The following is a 16,808-nucleotide window of genomic DNA, read 5'->3' on the forward strand; positions in this document are numbered from 1 at the left end:
GTGCTGTGTATTTTTTATGGCCTTCTACTGAACTCGGCATCATATAAGCGAATCCAGTTTGTACAGAAGCCCAAAGGTTATAGAATTTTTAAGTCTCTAGGACACTTTTGTCTTTAAAATTTCATGTTAGGACATTATTCCTGGTGGCACACTTCTTACTTGTGCAATATCTACATACCCTCTATATTAACTACAGTCTCTCCTAGCTCTAACATCTCACTTTCGCAACTACAAGAATTTTATGTTTTTTTCTTTTAAAAATAAATCCATAAAGCAAACATTTTTTTGAGTTTTCGAAACAGACCCTTTATTCTCTCTCCATCTTTATTTCAAAATTCAGATTCAGTTTCCACATTTCTTTCCTAACCCTAATTCTGGAACCCTAGTCTCCTTCATCTTCAATTTCGTAATATGCATGATTCCAGAGGTCTCGCCGCGAGTTTGATCTCTCTCCTAACCCTAATTCCTCTCTCATCACCTTTATCCTGCTTTCATTTTCGCCCATTTCCATCGCTCCGTGTAACGATGAAGAAATATTCCCCACCGGGAAACGATATCAGAGGTTTTGTTCTCATCTCGGGCGTAACAACAGAGAAGGGGTGGTAACGGAGAGGTTCGTGGAGCTAATGATGTCGTCTGGTTTGATCTGCAATGAGTCAGTGAGGTGGGTTACGCTCGAGAGAGCAAGAGCAACAATGGCGAAATTTGATTTGTTGCAACTGTGGTCCTTCGCGTTTTGGTTATTCACGCTTTCACCCCAAAATTCTTCAAATGTACTTTATGGCTCTCTTCATTTAGCCACAAACTTTTAATTGTATATTCAAGACCCTTTAAAATGCAAATAAACATATATATATATATATTTTTTTTTTTTTTGATCAAATTTTTTTAAAGGGGTGCAACACGAGGACTTCCCGGGAGGTCACCCATCCTAATACTACTCTCGCCCAAGCACGCTTAACAGCGGAGTTCTGATGGGATCCGGTGCATTAGTGCTGGTATGATCGCACCCAAACATATATATATATATATATGTATCCAAATTTTATGTTCATGTCTACATCCTTTTAAATGTATAATTCAATCCCTTATGCTCGTGAGAGTTAGAGCAAGAATGTCTTTTTCGTTTACAAATTTTATGTCCATGTCCACATCTTTAACATTAACACTTTTTACCATACAAATATGTCTATGCCTTTTCCATTTACACATTTATATCTATGTCCACATATCTAACGTCCACACTTTTAGCATCCATATCCATCCATTTTATTTATGGGTTGATATATAAAATATATATAGAAAATTAAATAGAACAAAATAATAAAAGTATATATAATCAAATAAATATATATATATATATATATATATCACTTTATTATAGTAAAAAATTGTCATATATATTTAAATAAAAAATAGAAAACAAAACATTAATTTAGAAAATAATAGTGTCCACATCCACAAAACACATGTCCAATAAATTATAATTTTAAAATTTAGTTAGACATTAAGGTATAAAATATATGTATATGGATATCAAAATAATAAGTAAAAAGAAACATGTTTCTATACGGTTATTATATATTTATTTACATATCAGAAATTGAATTAATGAATAAAATTAATATGATGGAGATAAATAAAGTATAGATGATTATATCTCCATGATCTCGTTTACTTTCTTTTTCCATTCAACTACATATAAATTAGTTCTTTTATAAAATTATGATAATAACTTCAAAAAGGCAATAAAAAAAAACTAGCATTGGTCCCCACAAACTAAACGGAAAAGAAACAACTTTGCTTACTTTCTCAGTATACACAAATGAAAGTTATTTCTGTTTAAAAATAGGACAAATAAGAGAAAAATGCATCGCCAGCAACATGTGCCTTAAGTTGTCAAAAAAGTCAATAAGTTGTCAAAAATGTCAAGGAAGTGTCTCATATAGTAATGCACTCAAAGTTATATTGAATCGTTTAAACTTCATGTATACACCGAAGCACACATCCTAATTGTGTATTCTTCTTTTTCTATCCCACCCAGGGTTCTCCCACTATATGACTTAACTCACACCATTAATGTTCAAAATGTTTTGTTTATATCATAGTGCAAAAGTCAAAAGTAATAACCAAAACGGAAAGATGTTCAAATAGTTTACACTTACCGGAAAGCGACAAGGCGTTACCTATATTTTTTGAAAATATTACATTTAGAGGCAGTTTATGCGCTTATTTTACACTGTGAAACAGTTTATGATACTAAAATATTTTTTTCATAACTAAACCTATTTCCTAGTTATAAACTAACTAGATAAGTTTGTAATTAATTGATATCACTCTAATTAACTTAACATCTGATTTGTGCGTACATTTAGTCACATCTCTTCTTTCAAATAAAATAAAGTGGGTCACATGTATCTTCTTTGTTCATTTCCTTTTCTTGAGTTATATATATTTTTTTTGTAAAATGAATGTTGTTTTTCGAGAACTTTTTTTCAGAAAATGTGTTTGTAGTCAGTATCTTTATTATTCAATCTATCTTTTGATATCTGTCACGCTATAATTCTGTGGTGGTTGATTCAAGCTTCGATCTTGGTATTTATGTCTTCTCGCATTGATGTACTCTCTTTTTGGGCAACATGATACTCTCTCATTATATGTCCTCTTATTTCTCAACCTTTATCTTTTTTCCATCTCTAATCCAAAGACTTTTCCATGGAAGTCGAAACTTTTCTCGGAGAGCTCCAATTCATCTCCTCCCCGATGTATTCATGCTTTGAAACTCTCATTGAACTCTTTATCTCCACCGCAGTACTCCTCTCTCACTCATGACTATCCTTCAACGTTCAAGCTCTCTCGCTCAATGGATACACCTCTGCCTCGACACGATTCAAAGCCGTGGAACTGGTTCTAAAGCTCTGGAATTGTCATTCCTTTGCTCCTTTTTGTCACAGCCATCACCTGTGAGAAGTTCGATAGCAACAATGGCCAACTTTGGCATTTTTTTAATCTGGTCCCTCATTTTGTATAATTTGTTTTGACCCAATACTTATATTCTGGCGCAACAAAAAGTAGGGTAAAAAGCATATGGTCCCACCAAAGTAGAGTAAATTTTCTCCTTTTTTTGTTGGGTGAAAACATTATCGCCATGTGATAACAAAAACATATTTACTCAAAATATGGAGTGTCCAGTGTCAAAAGTTTTACTTCAATTATCGCTCAGCTTTTACCAATCACAGTGATTATGAATTTGTTGTACATATGTACCTTTGTAAATGATATGTCCATGTGGACAGCAAAGTATGTGTACACCTATAAGAATCATTTTCACCAACACACATATCAGCCATGATCATGATGTAGTTTTCTTGTGGCATTTTTATACAATTGTGATATAATTTCTTTGAATTTTAGTAGGCGTAATAATATATACAAGTTTGTGTGAATTAGATTATTGTACATGTGCATATTTATTGCATAATGTTTACATAAGGTTAACTAAACATAGTAAAAATAGTTTTTAGAGTTTACAAAAAAAAAAATAGTTTCTAGAGTGTTCACGAGTACAAAAAAAACTGAACAAGACAGGTATACACGTGTATAACAAATATGATAGGTTTCAGGTGTACAACAAAATATGTAAATAATTTTTATGGGATCCACCACAATTATTTTATAAATATGAGAAACAACTGATTATATTCTCCGGCCATACGAAGATCACCTAGCAAAAACTCTCTCTCCTCTATCTCTCACTAAAACTCTCTCGTCCACAGATCTCTCCGGCTCAACCTCCGACGTGTGCGGTTACTTTTTGCCGTCGGAGGGTTCATCTTTCTCCCTGATCTCTTTTTTTCTTTTGCTCCCTCTACTCCCATCTCCTCTCCCTTCGATATGTCGGTTGCTCTGGCGGCAGAGCCTCACTAGTGACGGTTCCGCGGCTCGTTCCGGTGACTCGCTTGGCTTTCTGGTGTAACCACGAGTTTGGAGAGGAGGAGGCGAGTTTAGGGGGTCGGCTTTTAGAACTTTTGAAGGATTCCGTTTTCATCTAGGGTTATCCTTCTGTCGACACGGTGGCGCGTGGCGGCGATGAACCGCCCCTTCTTCCAGATCCGGCTCAAGGTCTTTCAGATCTGTTCAGGGTTGGTTTGCGTGTGGTGTGCTGTCGGACTTAGGCTCAAGGTGCTCCTCGGTGTCTTGGATACTCTTGACCTCTGTTCCGGCGCAGTGAGAGCTCCGGAGGGTTTGTCTACCTCGGAGGAGCGTGTTTAGCCGGTGGTTTTTCCAACGTGTGTTGGTGCCTCTGGTGGTTGGCGCCCTGAGATACGATGAGTTGCGGGTTGAAGTGGTCGTCTATGGCCGGTTCAGAGCAGCTCAGGCGGTCTCTCTCCCATCGGTTCTCTCTACCTTGGTTTCGGCTCCAGTCTCCATTGAATCTCAGCCGGCTTCTTCAATGGTTCAGCTCTTGTTTCTCTCAGATATGGATGTTCTGTTGTCACCAGAGGATCCTCTTAGCGTAGCAGTGTGAAGTTACCGTGTTTCGGTTCTCGAAACCGGCAAGTGGCGAGGTGGTTTAGGGTCGAGTTGTCTCCGAGCTTCATCTTCTTCGGTGACACCGCTTGGAGGCACATCACATCCCGATGTCTATGGTGGTTGTTTAACTTCCTGGACAGTGTTGTTTCTCTAATTTTGTGTAGGCTTAAGAGCTCAGACGGGTGTCGTTTCAGCTGCTGTTTCGGGTTCGACTTGTTCGTCTCGTTCGTGTTGGTGTTGTCATTTGTCGTTTGTTGTTTGTGTGTTGTCGTTCGTATGTTTGTTTTTTGTTTTGTTTTGTTGTTTTTGTGTTTTTTAGCATCCTGAGTGCTTAAGAGTAAGCAGTTACTTCTGCTAGGACGAGAGTGGGATCCAACTCCCTTACTGGATTAACCTGGAATGAAGGTAACGAGGGAAGGAACCGGAGTTGCGCCCACAACTTGGCCGTCTGTCCGATGACTCAAAGTTTTCATCACAATGGTTGTACCAATTTTGCTCAAATCCTAGTATGTCTGTAACTGCTTAATGTCCATTTGGGAAGATAAATAAAATTTAATTCAAAAAAAAAAAAAAAAAAAAAAAATATTCTCCGGCCATGCATAAAAAAGATTGGATTTTATACGAAGAGAAGGGGACGAGAATGTGAAGTTTCTCGGAAAAAATGCAAAGAAAACAAAGTGGAGACGAAGGAGAAGGGTGTGAGATTGATGTAGCAAGTTGGATTCGGTCCATGGGGCCCATTTATTATTTATCCTTTTCTGTTTTTCACCATTTTTTTTACTTTTTACCAAATAAAGATACTGTAAAAATCTTAATATAGATTTTAGTTCCCCTACGTGACAGACTAGTCAAATGAGCTGGGGTCCACCATTAATGTTTAAATAATCTCTCCGTTTCATAAAGAATGTCACTTAGACACTTTTTACACATATTAAGAAACTCATTAAAATGCATTTATGTTTTCATTAATATCACATATCTAACCAATAGTATTTTAGATAAATAGTTTTATTTATAAGATCAATCTATTTTACAATTAATTTTGAGCTGAAAGAATGTATAAATTGCATTGGTGAAATAAGAAAAATGAGCTAAAATGACACTTAATATAAAACAGAGGGAGTATTAAAAATCCAAACAAACAAAAACGGGTTGACTCCGTATAACTCCATGCAGACCCGTAGACCCTATCTATTCCTACCCATACTACACACCTCCTGACTAAACCCCATGATAGTATAAAATTCTTCACAAAACCTATATATCTTCAAAGATCCCCTTCTTTAATCGCGATTATGAACTCAATTTTTAAGATCTAAATCACGATACATGAACAGTGAGTACCCAGTAAATTCGCCCAAGCCCTACCTAATTAAACCAAACCCGATCCAAATTAATACACACAGGCAAAAGAAAAAGGAAATTGTAAATTGATTTGGGGGAAATTATAGGGTTTCTGAGGCAGAGTAATTTGGGAGACTGTGTAAGAGACGAGACTGAGAGACATGAAAGAGATACATCTGGATACCATGGAGAATAATGAGCTTCAACTTGCTCTAGAAACAGAGACAAGTGAAAATTTCAGTCCAAAAAAGGCAGAGAGAGCTGATTGAGAGAGGTGAGAGAGGTCCATCTCGGGTTCCATGGAAGAGGAGCTTCAAATTCGTCCAGAGACAGAGACAGAGGGAGGCGATGGAGAGAGGCAGTGCCGGTCTGGAATTCTTCGGCGCCTAAAGCGCAACTAAAATATTAATGCCCTTTAACAATAATAATTTTATGCTGATTTTTATATCAAACAATTTTCTTTTTAAAACCCCTGATATGTTGATCTATCATATTGATAGAATAATGATTCTAAAACGTTCACAAGCATTTAACATGTTCCTTAGACTACAGTCACTACACCTATCCCTTAGCTGATTTTTAACCCCTTCTACAAACGAATTAGTAACTAGAAAAACTTTGTGCACAATTTTTTATATCTATCTATACTATTAAAGTACAAGCACATTTGGATTTTTACTCTGTTTACCCCTATTAAAGAGACTTTCTTTTGTATTTATTAATGACATTTTGGACATTTTGCATTGGTTTCTTTTTTAATTGTTTTTGGTTTGTCATTAACCACCGGTTTCCTAATTCAATTTTGGTATGTGATTATTCCGTGTTTGATACTGCATCATTTTAATATTTTTCCAACCGGACATGTTTGAAACTGCATCGTTTTTTCTCAAACTATTTAATGGTTTGGTTTTAAACCGCTTTTTACTAAAAATAATCCCAACTATCTAACAAAAATTATTTATAAAAAATAAAAATTGTTTATTGGTTCAACCAGTGGTTCAACCAGTAACTGGATTTCGATTTTAGTAGTTTTTATTGGATTTATAAATTTTGTTTTTTTTTTCTCAAACCCGAACTGAATTTATCTTTGATCAACCGGTAATCCGTTCAACAGCAGGTCTCAATCGAATTTCAAAACACCGATCAAAACTATAAAACTGTTATGTTGATTTATATTTAAAATATCTAATTCAAAATTATAAACCTAAAAATACATGTATAATATAGTTTTACCGAACATAAATCTGGATATAAAATACATATATGAGACGGATTATATAAATACATATACAAGACGGATTATATAAATGTGATTATATAAAATTTTCACCAAAAGCGCGGGTCAAAATATAGTAATAACTTAAATTTTTTTAACACTAAAAAAAACAGAGCAATGCATTAAAAGAATAAGGAAGAAGAGAGAAGAGGAAATATGAGTATTCTCTCGTAAATGGCATCGATTTGGAAAAACAAATTAGTTGACTTTTTCTTGTTATATGACGATCATTTAATACAATATAAAAAGGATACTAATATTATCAATTAAGGAATGAAATCAATCATATTCTTTCAGTTATTATAAGAAAAGGGGAAACAATGCACACACAGGTTTTGAACCTTGCATAGTTAGTCAACTTAAAAATATTTCAAACCACTAGACCTGAAAGAGTAATACATATTAGCGCCCCTAAAATAGACATATTGTCTGGTAGCTAAAGCCCAAGCTTTATAGGCTTTACCCCAGGGCCGAGTCTGGAGAGAGGAGAAAGAGCTCCCTGTCGGGTTCCATGTCAAAGAACTTATTCTCAAGACCATGAAGAGGTCGGACTGACACAACCAACTGAAAAACTAGTTATGTGTACAAGAGGCTTTTGTGTTTTAGATTCATGTATAGTCTTTTATGCTTATGTAAGACTTTTGTGGTTTAGACAACTCTAAGACTTATTATGTATTTGTGGCTTTTGTGTTGTAGACATATTGGTCCAAATGCAAACACATCAAGATGAATTTATGTTCCAAACACACACAATACAAATTCATTATTTAAAGATAACCAAAACCGTAAAAGAAATTCATGTTCCGAACCCGTGGCAGATCTAGAAGAACTTTTAATCGGGGGCACAACTACAAACTTTTAAATTAGACGGGGGCACTATCATAGAATTTGAACTAATTATTTCAAAAAAACTCAAGATTTGAACTGAATGCTTAAACAAAATCAAAAATTAGTCGGGGCACGTGACCCCGTACGCCGTAAGCTACATCCGCCCTTGTTCCGAACACATGATATACTCAAACTCAAACACATGTTACCACTCGTCTCTTCTTCTTCAGTTAGAAGTTAGAACACAAATAGAATTGTCAAATGGTCCGTCCATAGCTGATAGCTCAACTGGGATTGTCCAATTGGACCATTTCAATTATGGGCAATATTAGGTGGTCTATATTGGACAATGGTCCAAACAAATGTCCAAGACCAATAGAGACCATGTCCATTAGACATGTCCATCAGCACCTATTAGTATTTATCAATATTTTTTTTTATTTTGAAAATACATTTTCTCTTCAAAATTACAAAATTATTTTTTTCTCGCCAAAACTATAAAACTATATTTTTCTGCCACAATCGAGAAATCATGTTTTCCCACCAAAACCGAAAAATCACGTTTTCCCACCAAAAAATAGGGGTGAATGTGAAAAGAATTGATCAAAGTTACTGGATGAAGCAGCAAAGAAGGGAGATATAGGATATCATCCAAAGTGTAAGAACATTGATCTTACACATTTATGTTTTGCTGATGATCTAATGATCTTTGCTGATGGAACAAGAAGATCGATAGAGGGGATTCTTAATGTCTTTGAGAAGTTTGATAAGATGAGTGGGCTCAAGATCAGTAGAGAAAAATCTGTTTTATTTATGGCTGGCTCGGATCAGAGAAGAGAGGATACTCTAAGGCAATTCAGCTTTGCTACTGGGAAGCTCCCTGTCCGGTACCTAGGATTACCACTTTTGACTAAGCACATGACTGTAACCGACTTTCTACCATTGGTTGAGAAGATCAGGAAAAAAAATTGGTTCATGGAGAGGTCGATTTCTTTCGTTTGCAGGTAGATTACAGCTTATAAATTCGGTCATTCGAAGCCTTACAAACTTCTGGATGGCTGCATTCAGGCTACCTAGTGGATGCATCAAAGAAATTGACAGAATCTGTTCGGCTTTCCTTTGGTCAGGACCAGATTTAAATGGAAAAAAAGCTAAAGTCTCCTGGGTAGATGTTTGCAAGATGAAACAGGAAGGAGGTTTAGGATTGAGACCGTTGAAAGAGGTTAATCAAGTGAGTTGTCTCAAGCTCATTTGGAGAATTCTATCTGCAAAATCGCTTTGGGTGAATTGGATAAAAGTCTATCTCATCAGAAAAGGATCGATTTGGATGATAAAAGACAACACTCAAAATGGGTCTTGGATGTGGAGGAAAATTCTCAAGAGTAGAGAAAGAGCAAAGGAGTTCTATAAAGTTGAGGTTCGAAATGGTAAGAAAGCTTCTTTTTGGCATGAGAAGTGGAACTCGCTAGGATGCTTGAAGGATCTGGTTCGAGAGGGAAGCCATATTGATATGGGTATCTCTATTCAAGCCACAGTGGAGGAATGCTTGAATCATAGAAAGAGAAATCACAGAGTGCAAGTGCTGAATAAAATAGAAATGGAGATTGAGAAGTTTAAAGAATGCTGTATACAAGAAGATGATATCTCGTTGTAGAGAAATGAAAAAGGCAGATTCAAGAGAAAATTCTCCACAAAAGAGACTTGGCTATGTATCAGAGAGAAGCATATTCTGTGTAGCTGGTACAAGGCTATTTGGTTTAAGCATGCGACACCAAAATTTGCTTTTGTCACTTGGATTGCTATGCGTGGGAGGTTAGCAACAGGTGATAGGATGCAGAGCTGGAGCGCAAATGTGGATGCATCCTGTATTCTGTGCAATGAGCCGTTGGAGACCATAACACACTTGTTTTTTGACTGCTCTTACTCAACACAGGTATGGGAAGCTCTTATGAAAGGGGTAATGAGGGATCAATACACGATAAGCTGGGAAAGAATTGTAAGACTTATCACGGATAATGCTAGATGGAGCAGAATACAGATGTTCATTGTGAGATATGCATTTCAACTAGTAGTCCACACAATTTGGAGGGAGCGTAATAGAAGGAGGCATGGTGAGCCTGCTATTGTTGCAACAGCTCTGATTCGAAGGTTGGATAAGATGATGAGGAACCAATTCACTGTAGTACACAGAAGAGGTGATAAGGAGCTTGGGGAGGGCATGACTAAGTGGTTTGAAACAAGAGAAACCATTTAGTGTTTTGAGAAGAAAGAATTGGGAAGGAAGAAGAAAAAAGTGCATCTTTTCTTTTTGGCTTAAGTTTTTTGTATAAAAAAATTAAAAAAGGACAATCATTGTAACAAGGTTTTTCTTTTTGAATTAAATTTAACATTCAATTCAAAAAAAAAAAAGAATTGGTCTCTGGATAGTTTGGTTAAGAGGTGGATAGTACAAGTGGGAATAGATAAGGTTTACTAGTCTACAGGGGATTATATGCAGTCAACCATACATGGGCAAATTAATCTGGACCCGAAAACCCGAATCGGAATCGATCCGAAAATATCCAACTAAAAACCGAACCGAAAATTTACAAGTACCTATTGGGGCCAAAAAAATCTCTACCTAAAAGAATCGGAACCGAAAAAACCGACTCGAATAGACCCGAAAAGAACCGATTCATATCCGACTTAAAGATATGTATATCCAAAACTATAATTTTTTGTTCTATTTTATATATTTTATTTTATGGTTTAGTTAAAATATACTTTTATTAATAATCTTTGTTATTGTTTTGTAACATTTTTAAGTAATATGAAGTTTTAAATGTAAAATTTAGAGTTAAAATTTTTTATTTTAATTATTAATAATTTATTTAAGTTATTTTGTAAAAGTTTAGATATATATGAAAAATTTGACTAAATTTAACAGAATTTGGATATTTTATGTCTTTTTAGGATCTTAAATACCCAAACCCGACCAGGACCCGATAGGGACCCAGACATTATGAGTATCTATATAAAAACTGAAGTACACATTGAGACTGTTTGGAAACATGAATAGTAGTCTAAATTAAAATTGTTTTGAAACATGGATAACAATATTACATTAATTGCATTTCCATATTTTACTTAATTTAACAATTTCATTAATTATATTACTTTAACAATAATTCACATCATTAATTATATTACCATAATAATAATAGTGCAGATTTTTATTTATTAATTAATCAATATAAACTTGTGCCAATTATAAAATCAATATAAAGTTATGTTTAGTTTGTTTTATTAAAATATTTTTTTATTTTAGTTTCAATTCATTGGAAAATTACGTAGTCAAAAACATAATTCAAAGACATGTTTTTGTGAATAAAATAATAACTTAAAATTAAAATAATAAAAATGTGTTACTTTTACTGTCACTTAAATTTTCACTCCATATAATAATTTACTAAATAAAAGAACTTTATTTCACTTAATGTAGCCAAATACATAGAAAAAGTTTTTTTTTTAATTAAAATCAGTTAGGCATGAACATTTGTTATAAATTTAGGTACAAGTTGTTCTTTTCGGGTATTGTTTTTGGATTTAAAATTAGGTCTGTTTTAATATTATAAATTTATGTAAGTATTTGAGTTGGATCCTTTTGGATCTGGATGAGTTCGGTTTTGATGTATAGAAACCTAAAAATATCTAAATAACCGATATATCTAAAACAGATTCGGATAGTGTATCAAGATAACCATATTACCCGGTTCGGTCCACGTCTTTTGAATATAATTAGTTATATTACATGACATCTTAAACATATAGCAATATTTATGAAAAATAGATAAACAAAGATGTAAGAATTAATATCCGCACTGGTGTGCGATTAATATCTAGTTATATTTGAATTTTAATTATAAATTCGAACAGATCCGGATTCGAAAAATACCGATTCGAACCCGAACCAAAAATTTACAAATATCTATATGGGTCCAAATGTCTAGGACCCAAAAAATTCAGACCTGAAATGAACCGATCCGAATCCGGCCAAAGACCCAAACGCCCAGAACTAGAGTCAACCCTAACAAAAACAGCCTAACTAAACGTTACAGTATCGATTACTTTTTTTAGGGGCATGTTAAGAATTCACACATAAACTACCCTAGTAGTACTAAATAAAATTTATAAACTGACCTGCAAGGTAAATTACTCTATTTTTTCCGCTGTCCATTACAGGGACCATCAACATTTCTTCTAATACAATAACCATGGAGTATATGATTAGGTAAGAAAACGTAGCTACAGTTTGTTCAGCCAGGAACTCGAAACTAAAGAGAGCTTTCTACAATAAGAAAAAAAAGTCCAAAGAAACAACATTAAAGTATATTATATCATTACAAATGATGATTAGAAGAATCAAGTATGTTAAAAACAACCTAGTTTTAACTAGGTTCCCTTTTTTTTATTATTTCCACTCTTTCGTCAATATCAAAATGAAGTCATTAATCAAGTTCAAGACTCTTTTTCATCGCTTCGTAGACCATATACGTAATGCTTGCAGCAGGAACAACCTTAAGAAGATTCGGTAGAAGCCCTTTGTAGAGTGCTTTGTACCCTTCTTCACTTATTGTCCTCCTGAATACTCCAGACATCGACGTCCTTGTTCGCTCCGCTTGCATTCTGCTAGACAGAAACATATATTAAATATATTGAAAAAAAAAAACACTTCAAAACGCACTCAAGAACTGATCTATGTTTCTCTATGCAGGAAAAGCAAATGGGCACTGGAATTGATTTACCTTGTTCTAACAACCTGTAAAGGATAAACACAGGTTGCTCCAAGAGCTCCTGAGATGGTTCCACATCCTAGTTGAATGAGCGGACCTGGTTCTGAAGTCCAAACCCGAGCCAAGTTTTATGAGTCTACGTTCAAGTACATTTAGACATGAATGTGAAATAAGGAGATTTACCGGCGTCCTCTTGAAGAATATAGGTCCTGGACAAATCCTTTAATTTCTCATATGCAGCAAGATCGATACCGGCATAAGGAATAATCCCGAGAAGAGAAGGGAAAAGACCTTTGTAGAAGGCACGTGGACCCTCATGAACCAAAATGTCTTTAGTGAGCGTTCCAATCCGAGGACAAGCGGCACCTGCTTGGCTAGTGCAAGTCTGCAACCTAGTTTTCACAAGATCCAGAGGGTATATAGAGGCTTGAGCCACTGCACCAGCCATACCTCCAGCAAAAAGTCTAGCGGTCGTGCCTATATCCGCTTTATCTTCACCCATGTTTTCACCAATAGCGTTCTTGAAAAGTTCATACGCATAGAACTTGATGGCACTCTCTGGGGCTACCTTCACTATATTCAAACCGTTACCACGAAAAAAACCCCGAACCCCGCCCTGATTCCATATCGTCTTTACCGCTTCTCCGATTTTAGCATCTGTTTTCTGAATTTGCAAAAGAACTTTTAAGCGATCTAGAGGTGCAGTTGCAGTCCTCGAAGCCGCACCGGCTATGCCACCTGCAATGAAGTAGTTGCTTCTCTTTACGTGTTTGCTCATTCCTTCGGGGATAACGGCTTGTTCACCAATGTCTACAAGACACACTCTTTCCCAGTGATGGTAAATATTTTCGATGGTGGCTTCGTGAGGATACAACAAAAGAAAATCTCTCCATTCCTCAAACAGTATGATTCCATCGTTGTCCTTGTCAACGTGCTCCACAAAGCGCGCGAGCTCCTCGTCATTTATCTCAATTCCTGCAATACAGAAACACTGTTGTGGCTTATAGGACGAAAACAGAGCTTAACATCTTAAAAGCTTTTATCATTGACTAAATCACTAAACCAGGCAGCCTAAGATAACGAGTACTCCCTCCGTTTCAGATTAATTATTGTTCTAGAGAAAAATAAGCGTGATTTCGATTTTCAATGCAAAATTTATTAATAAGATTCTTCTGTCTATTTTTCTATTGGCTAAAATATGGTTAGGTGTATAGGTAATTGTGTTTTTATCTTGAAAATATATAAAATTACATGTTATATTAAATCTAGAACCACAATTAAAATGAATCGGAGGGAGTAATTAACAATGAAATGTAGGGAATAAAACAGTACCGGCCTTAACGAGTGAATCCCAGAGACCCTCGGGAGAGATGCAACCATTGTGCTCAACATCAATAGCTTGAAAAATTCTATACAGCTCGAGTTCCTTATCATCCATGTACCTACGAAACTCGTGGTAATCCACACGCCCGTCTCGATTGGCATCACAAACCCTAAACAGCTCCTTGGCGTACTTGTAGCCGCTAGGGATTTGAAGCGCGACCAGCCCTTTCTCGATCTGAGCGCAATCCAAGTAGCCAGCATTCTCGGAATCGAAGAAACTGAATAGGCTGCGGATTCGCAAATCGCGCTCCTCCCTCGTCTCGCGGAGTGCTAGAAGAACGTGATCCATGGAAACGGGTCCGGGGGGTTTCTTGAAGGAGCCCTGTTTCGATTTCATTTGCGTGGGTAAACCAACGTGCTCCACCCCATGGTGACTCGACATGATTAGTAATCAAAATTGGAGGTCGTTGATGATCATATATATTCAGATCTACGACGAATGTAATGAATCTGATCTACGATCTCCAAAACGCTTACCCATTTAATAACCGTAACGCAAGGGGGAGGAGGATTATTCGATTCACTCGAATAACGAATAACGAATAACAAGATGTTACTCACCAGCTTCAGGGAGATGTAAATCGAAAGATGGAGAAAGGTAAGAGATATTGACTCAAAAGAACAATGGTGGATTTGTGCTGATGCTTACAGGTGACGCTGAAGGGAAGAAAGAAGACAGGAGAGAGAGAGAGAGAGAGAGAGAGAGAGAGAGAGAGAGAGAGAGAGAGAGAGGTGGAAATGGGAAAAAGGCCAATCTCTCTAACGGTGTGGAGTCGAGATTCGCATTGGATATTCGATTTTTTATGTGATCATTTAACCCTTTTTTTTTTGTTTATTTCATTTTTCTGATTTAAAAATGAAATCTCTTTTTGGGAAACCAAAGTTTAATTTCTTTTATATTCCATTCATAAACTTTTCTTTTATTACTGTAGATGATATAATATCTTTTGGTGATTGTTGACGGATCCAAGGATACTATATTTATCTTGACACACCTCCCGGAGCTTTTGCATTAAATCGGTTCAAATCTTATATACTAAAATAAAAGTTTGACTTATTTGATATATGATCTTTTAGTTTGGATTATTCTTTAGAAAATCATAACTTTAAATATGTGTATTTTTATTCAACTATACATTTTATTTCAAGTTAACATTAAAAAACTTAATTACTTAAAACCAGTAACTTTCTAATATTAAGAAAATCAAAAATGTGTTTAAAAGGATTTTAACAATATCTTAATTTTCAAAAATTATATGTAAATATTTTCACTAATTTTGTGAATAGCTTTGAAATATATTATACACTAATTAATATATTCAGTTATCTTTATATGTAAATTTTTTATTTTTAAGACTCAGACCCTGTTCAACTGATCCAATCACTGTTAGACGGCCGGCCTTGTGGTATTAAATGGTCTCAAATCAAATTTACCATGTTTCCTTGTGGAACAGTTTATAATAAATAAAAGATATTCAGTTATCTTTATATGTAAATTTTTTATTTTTAAGACTCAGACCCTGTTCAACTGGTCCAATCACTGTTAGACGACCGGCCCTGTGGTACTAAATGGTCTCAAATCGAATTTACCATGTTTCCTTGTGGAACAGTTTATAATAAATAAAAGATATTGTGAACAATTATCATTTCTATAGCCATGATTTTCGCAAAGATATTTTGTTTCTGAAAAAAATCAAAACTAATAAACTTGTGGAATACCGAAAGATTAAATACCAGATTTTGTGAAACATACTAACAATAAATCAATTAAATTGACATGTAAAATCGGCCAAGGCAGTTATGATATTTTCCACCGTGATTTATAAAATATTTTCACAATATATACACCTCTATTTTGAAAACTATAGATACTACTTTACAAACTGAATATTCTATTGAATAAACTGCCTACAATATATTTACTTTCTTACAAATTTTATACCTAATGTATCAATTTTTTTTTTGAAATGTTAAATTTATTTATCAACAAAGAAAAAAAAGTTTACAGTACTGAGAATCTGGTAAGATTACAAAACTTGAAAAGAACTTGGAAGAAACAGCATAAACCAGCCACTAATTTCAGTTTCTCTCCAGCCACCGAATCATCATGTTACTATAGAGGGTCACGTTCCTTGAACGTAAAGATGACACTCTGTTTCTAATGGTTTTATCCATAATTCGAATGAGTTCTGCAGTTGTACGATAGGTAGCGTTATGCTTCCTATTGTTTCGTTCGCACCACAATCCATGAATTACTGTTTGGAAAGACAATCGAAGAAGGCACAGATCAGTAACACTACGCCTAGGAGAGAGTAGAGTTGTGACCGTGATATTCCAGTCAGGTGTAGGACGTGGCAAGATGACTCTCATAAGCTCTGTCCAGATGGTATAGGAATATGGACAGGCAAAGAAAAGGTGGTCTCGAGTCTTATTCGGTTCTCCACATAGTCGAGAGGCTTGGTTTTCACCCCACACTCTCATCCGATCCCCTGTTGAAAGTCCGTTACGGAAACTAGCCACACAATGTATCAATTTTTAATATCATACTAGCTCATATTTGCCTTTTTTTAATTCAGAAAATTTATTTGCTAGATATTTTATACATAAATCTAATTATCCAAATGTTGGATTTGTTTATATGATGACCAATAAATTTCAGTCATATAATTTAT

General features: G+C 35.2%; 1 protein-coding gene and 1 non-coding gene across 3 annotated transcripts; both read right to left on the reverse strand.

Moving 5' to 3' along the window:
- Positions 1–893: 893 nt before the first annotated feature.
- Positions 894–1,012, reverse strand: LOC130500439 (5S ribosomal RNA). The gene has a single exon (XR_008939064.1). It is a non-coding gene; the product is annotated as a 5S ribosomal RNA (ribosomal RNA).
- Positions 1,013–12,314: 11,302 nt separating this feature from the next.
- On the reverse strand, positions 12,315–14,865 carry LOC108823592 (calcium-dependent mitochondrial ATP-magnesium/phosphate carrier protein 2). 2 transcript variants are annotated; one of them, XM_018596830.2, is made up of 4 exons: positions 14,086–14,865; positions 12,937–13,728; positions 12,766–12,856; positions 12,315–12,646 (listed from the first exon to the last, which is right to left on the reverse strand). In XM_018596830.2, the coding sequence occupies exons 1-4, from the start codon at positions 14,516–14,518 to the stop codon at positions 12,469–12,471; spliced, it is 1,494 nt and encodes a 497-aa protein (XP_018452332.2). In that variant the 5' UTR covers positions 14,519–14,865; the 3' UTR covers positions 12,315–12,468. The 2 variants fall into 2 exon arrangements, with proteins under 2 accessions (XP_018452332.2, XP_018452333.2); XM_018596831.2 differs by having other exon boundaries at positions 12,937–13,744; positions 14,086–14,219.
- Between the last annotated feature and the right edge of the window lie 1,943 nt (positions 14,866–16,808).

The sequence above is a fragment of the Raphanus sativus genome, chromosome 9, assembly GCF_000801105.2.
Source record: "Raphanus sativus cultivar WK10039 chromosome 9, ASM80110v3, whole genome shotgun sequence".
In the NCBI taxonomy this organism is placed as follows: Eukaryota; Viridiplantae; Streptophyta; class Magnoliopsida; order Brassicales; family Brassicaceae; genus Raphanus; species Raphanus sativus.

Bases quoted from the DNA above. Each gene is read 5' to 3' on its own strand.
- LOC108823592 (XM_018596830.2), bottom strand. From the start codon at position 14,518: ATGTCGAGTCACCATGGGGTGGAGCACGTTGGTTTACCCACGCAAATG. The intron at 13,729-14,085 runs GTACTGTTTTAT...TCTGTATTGCAG, and splicing joins GGATTCACTCGTTAAGGCCG to GAATTGAGATAAATGACGAG. The intron at 12,647-12,765 runs GTAAATCAATTC...TCTGTCTAGCAG, and splicing joins TTACAGGTTGTTAGAACAAG to AATGCAAGCGGAGCGAACAA.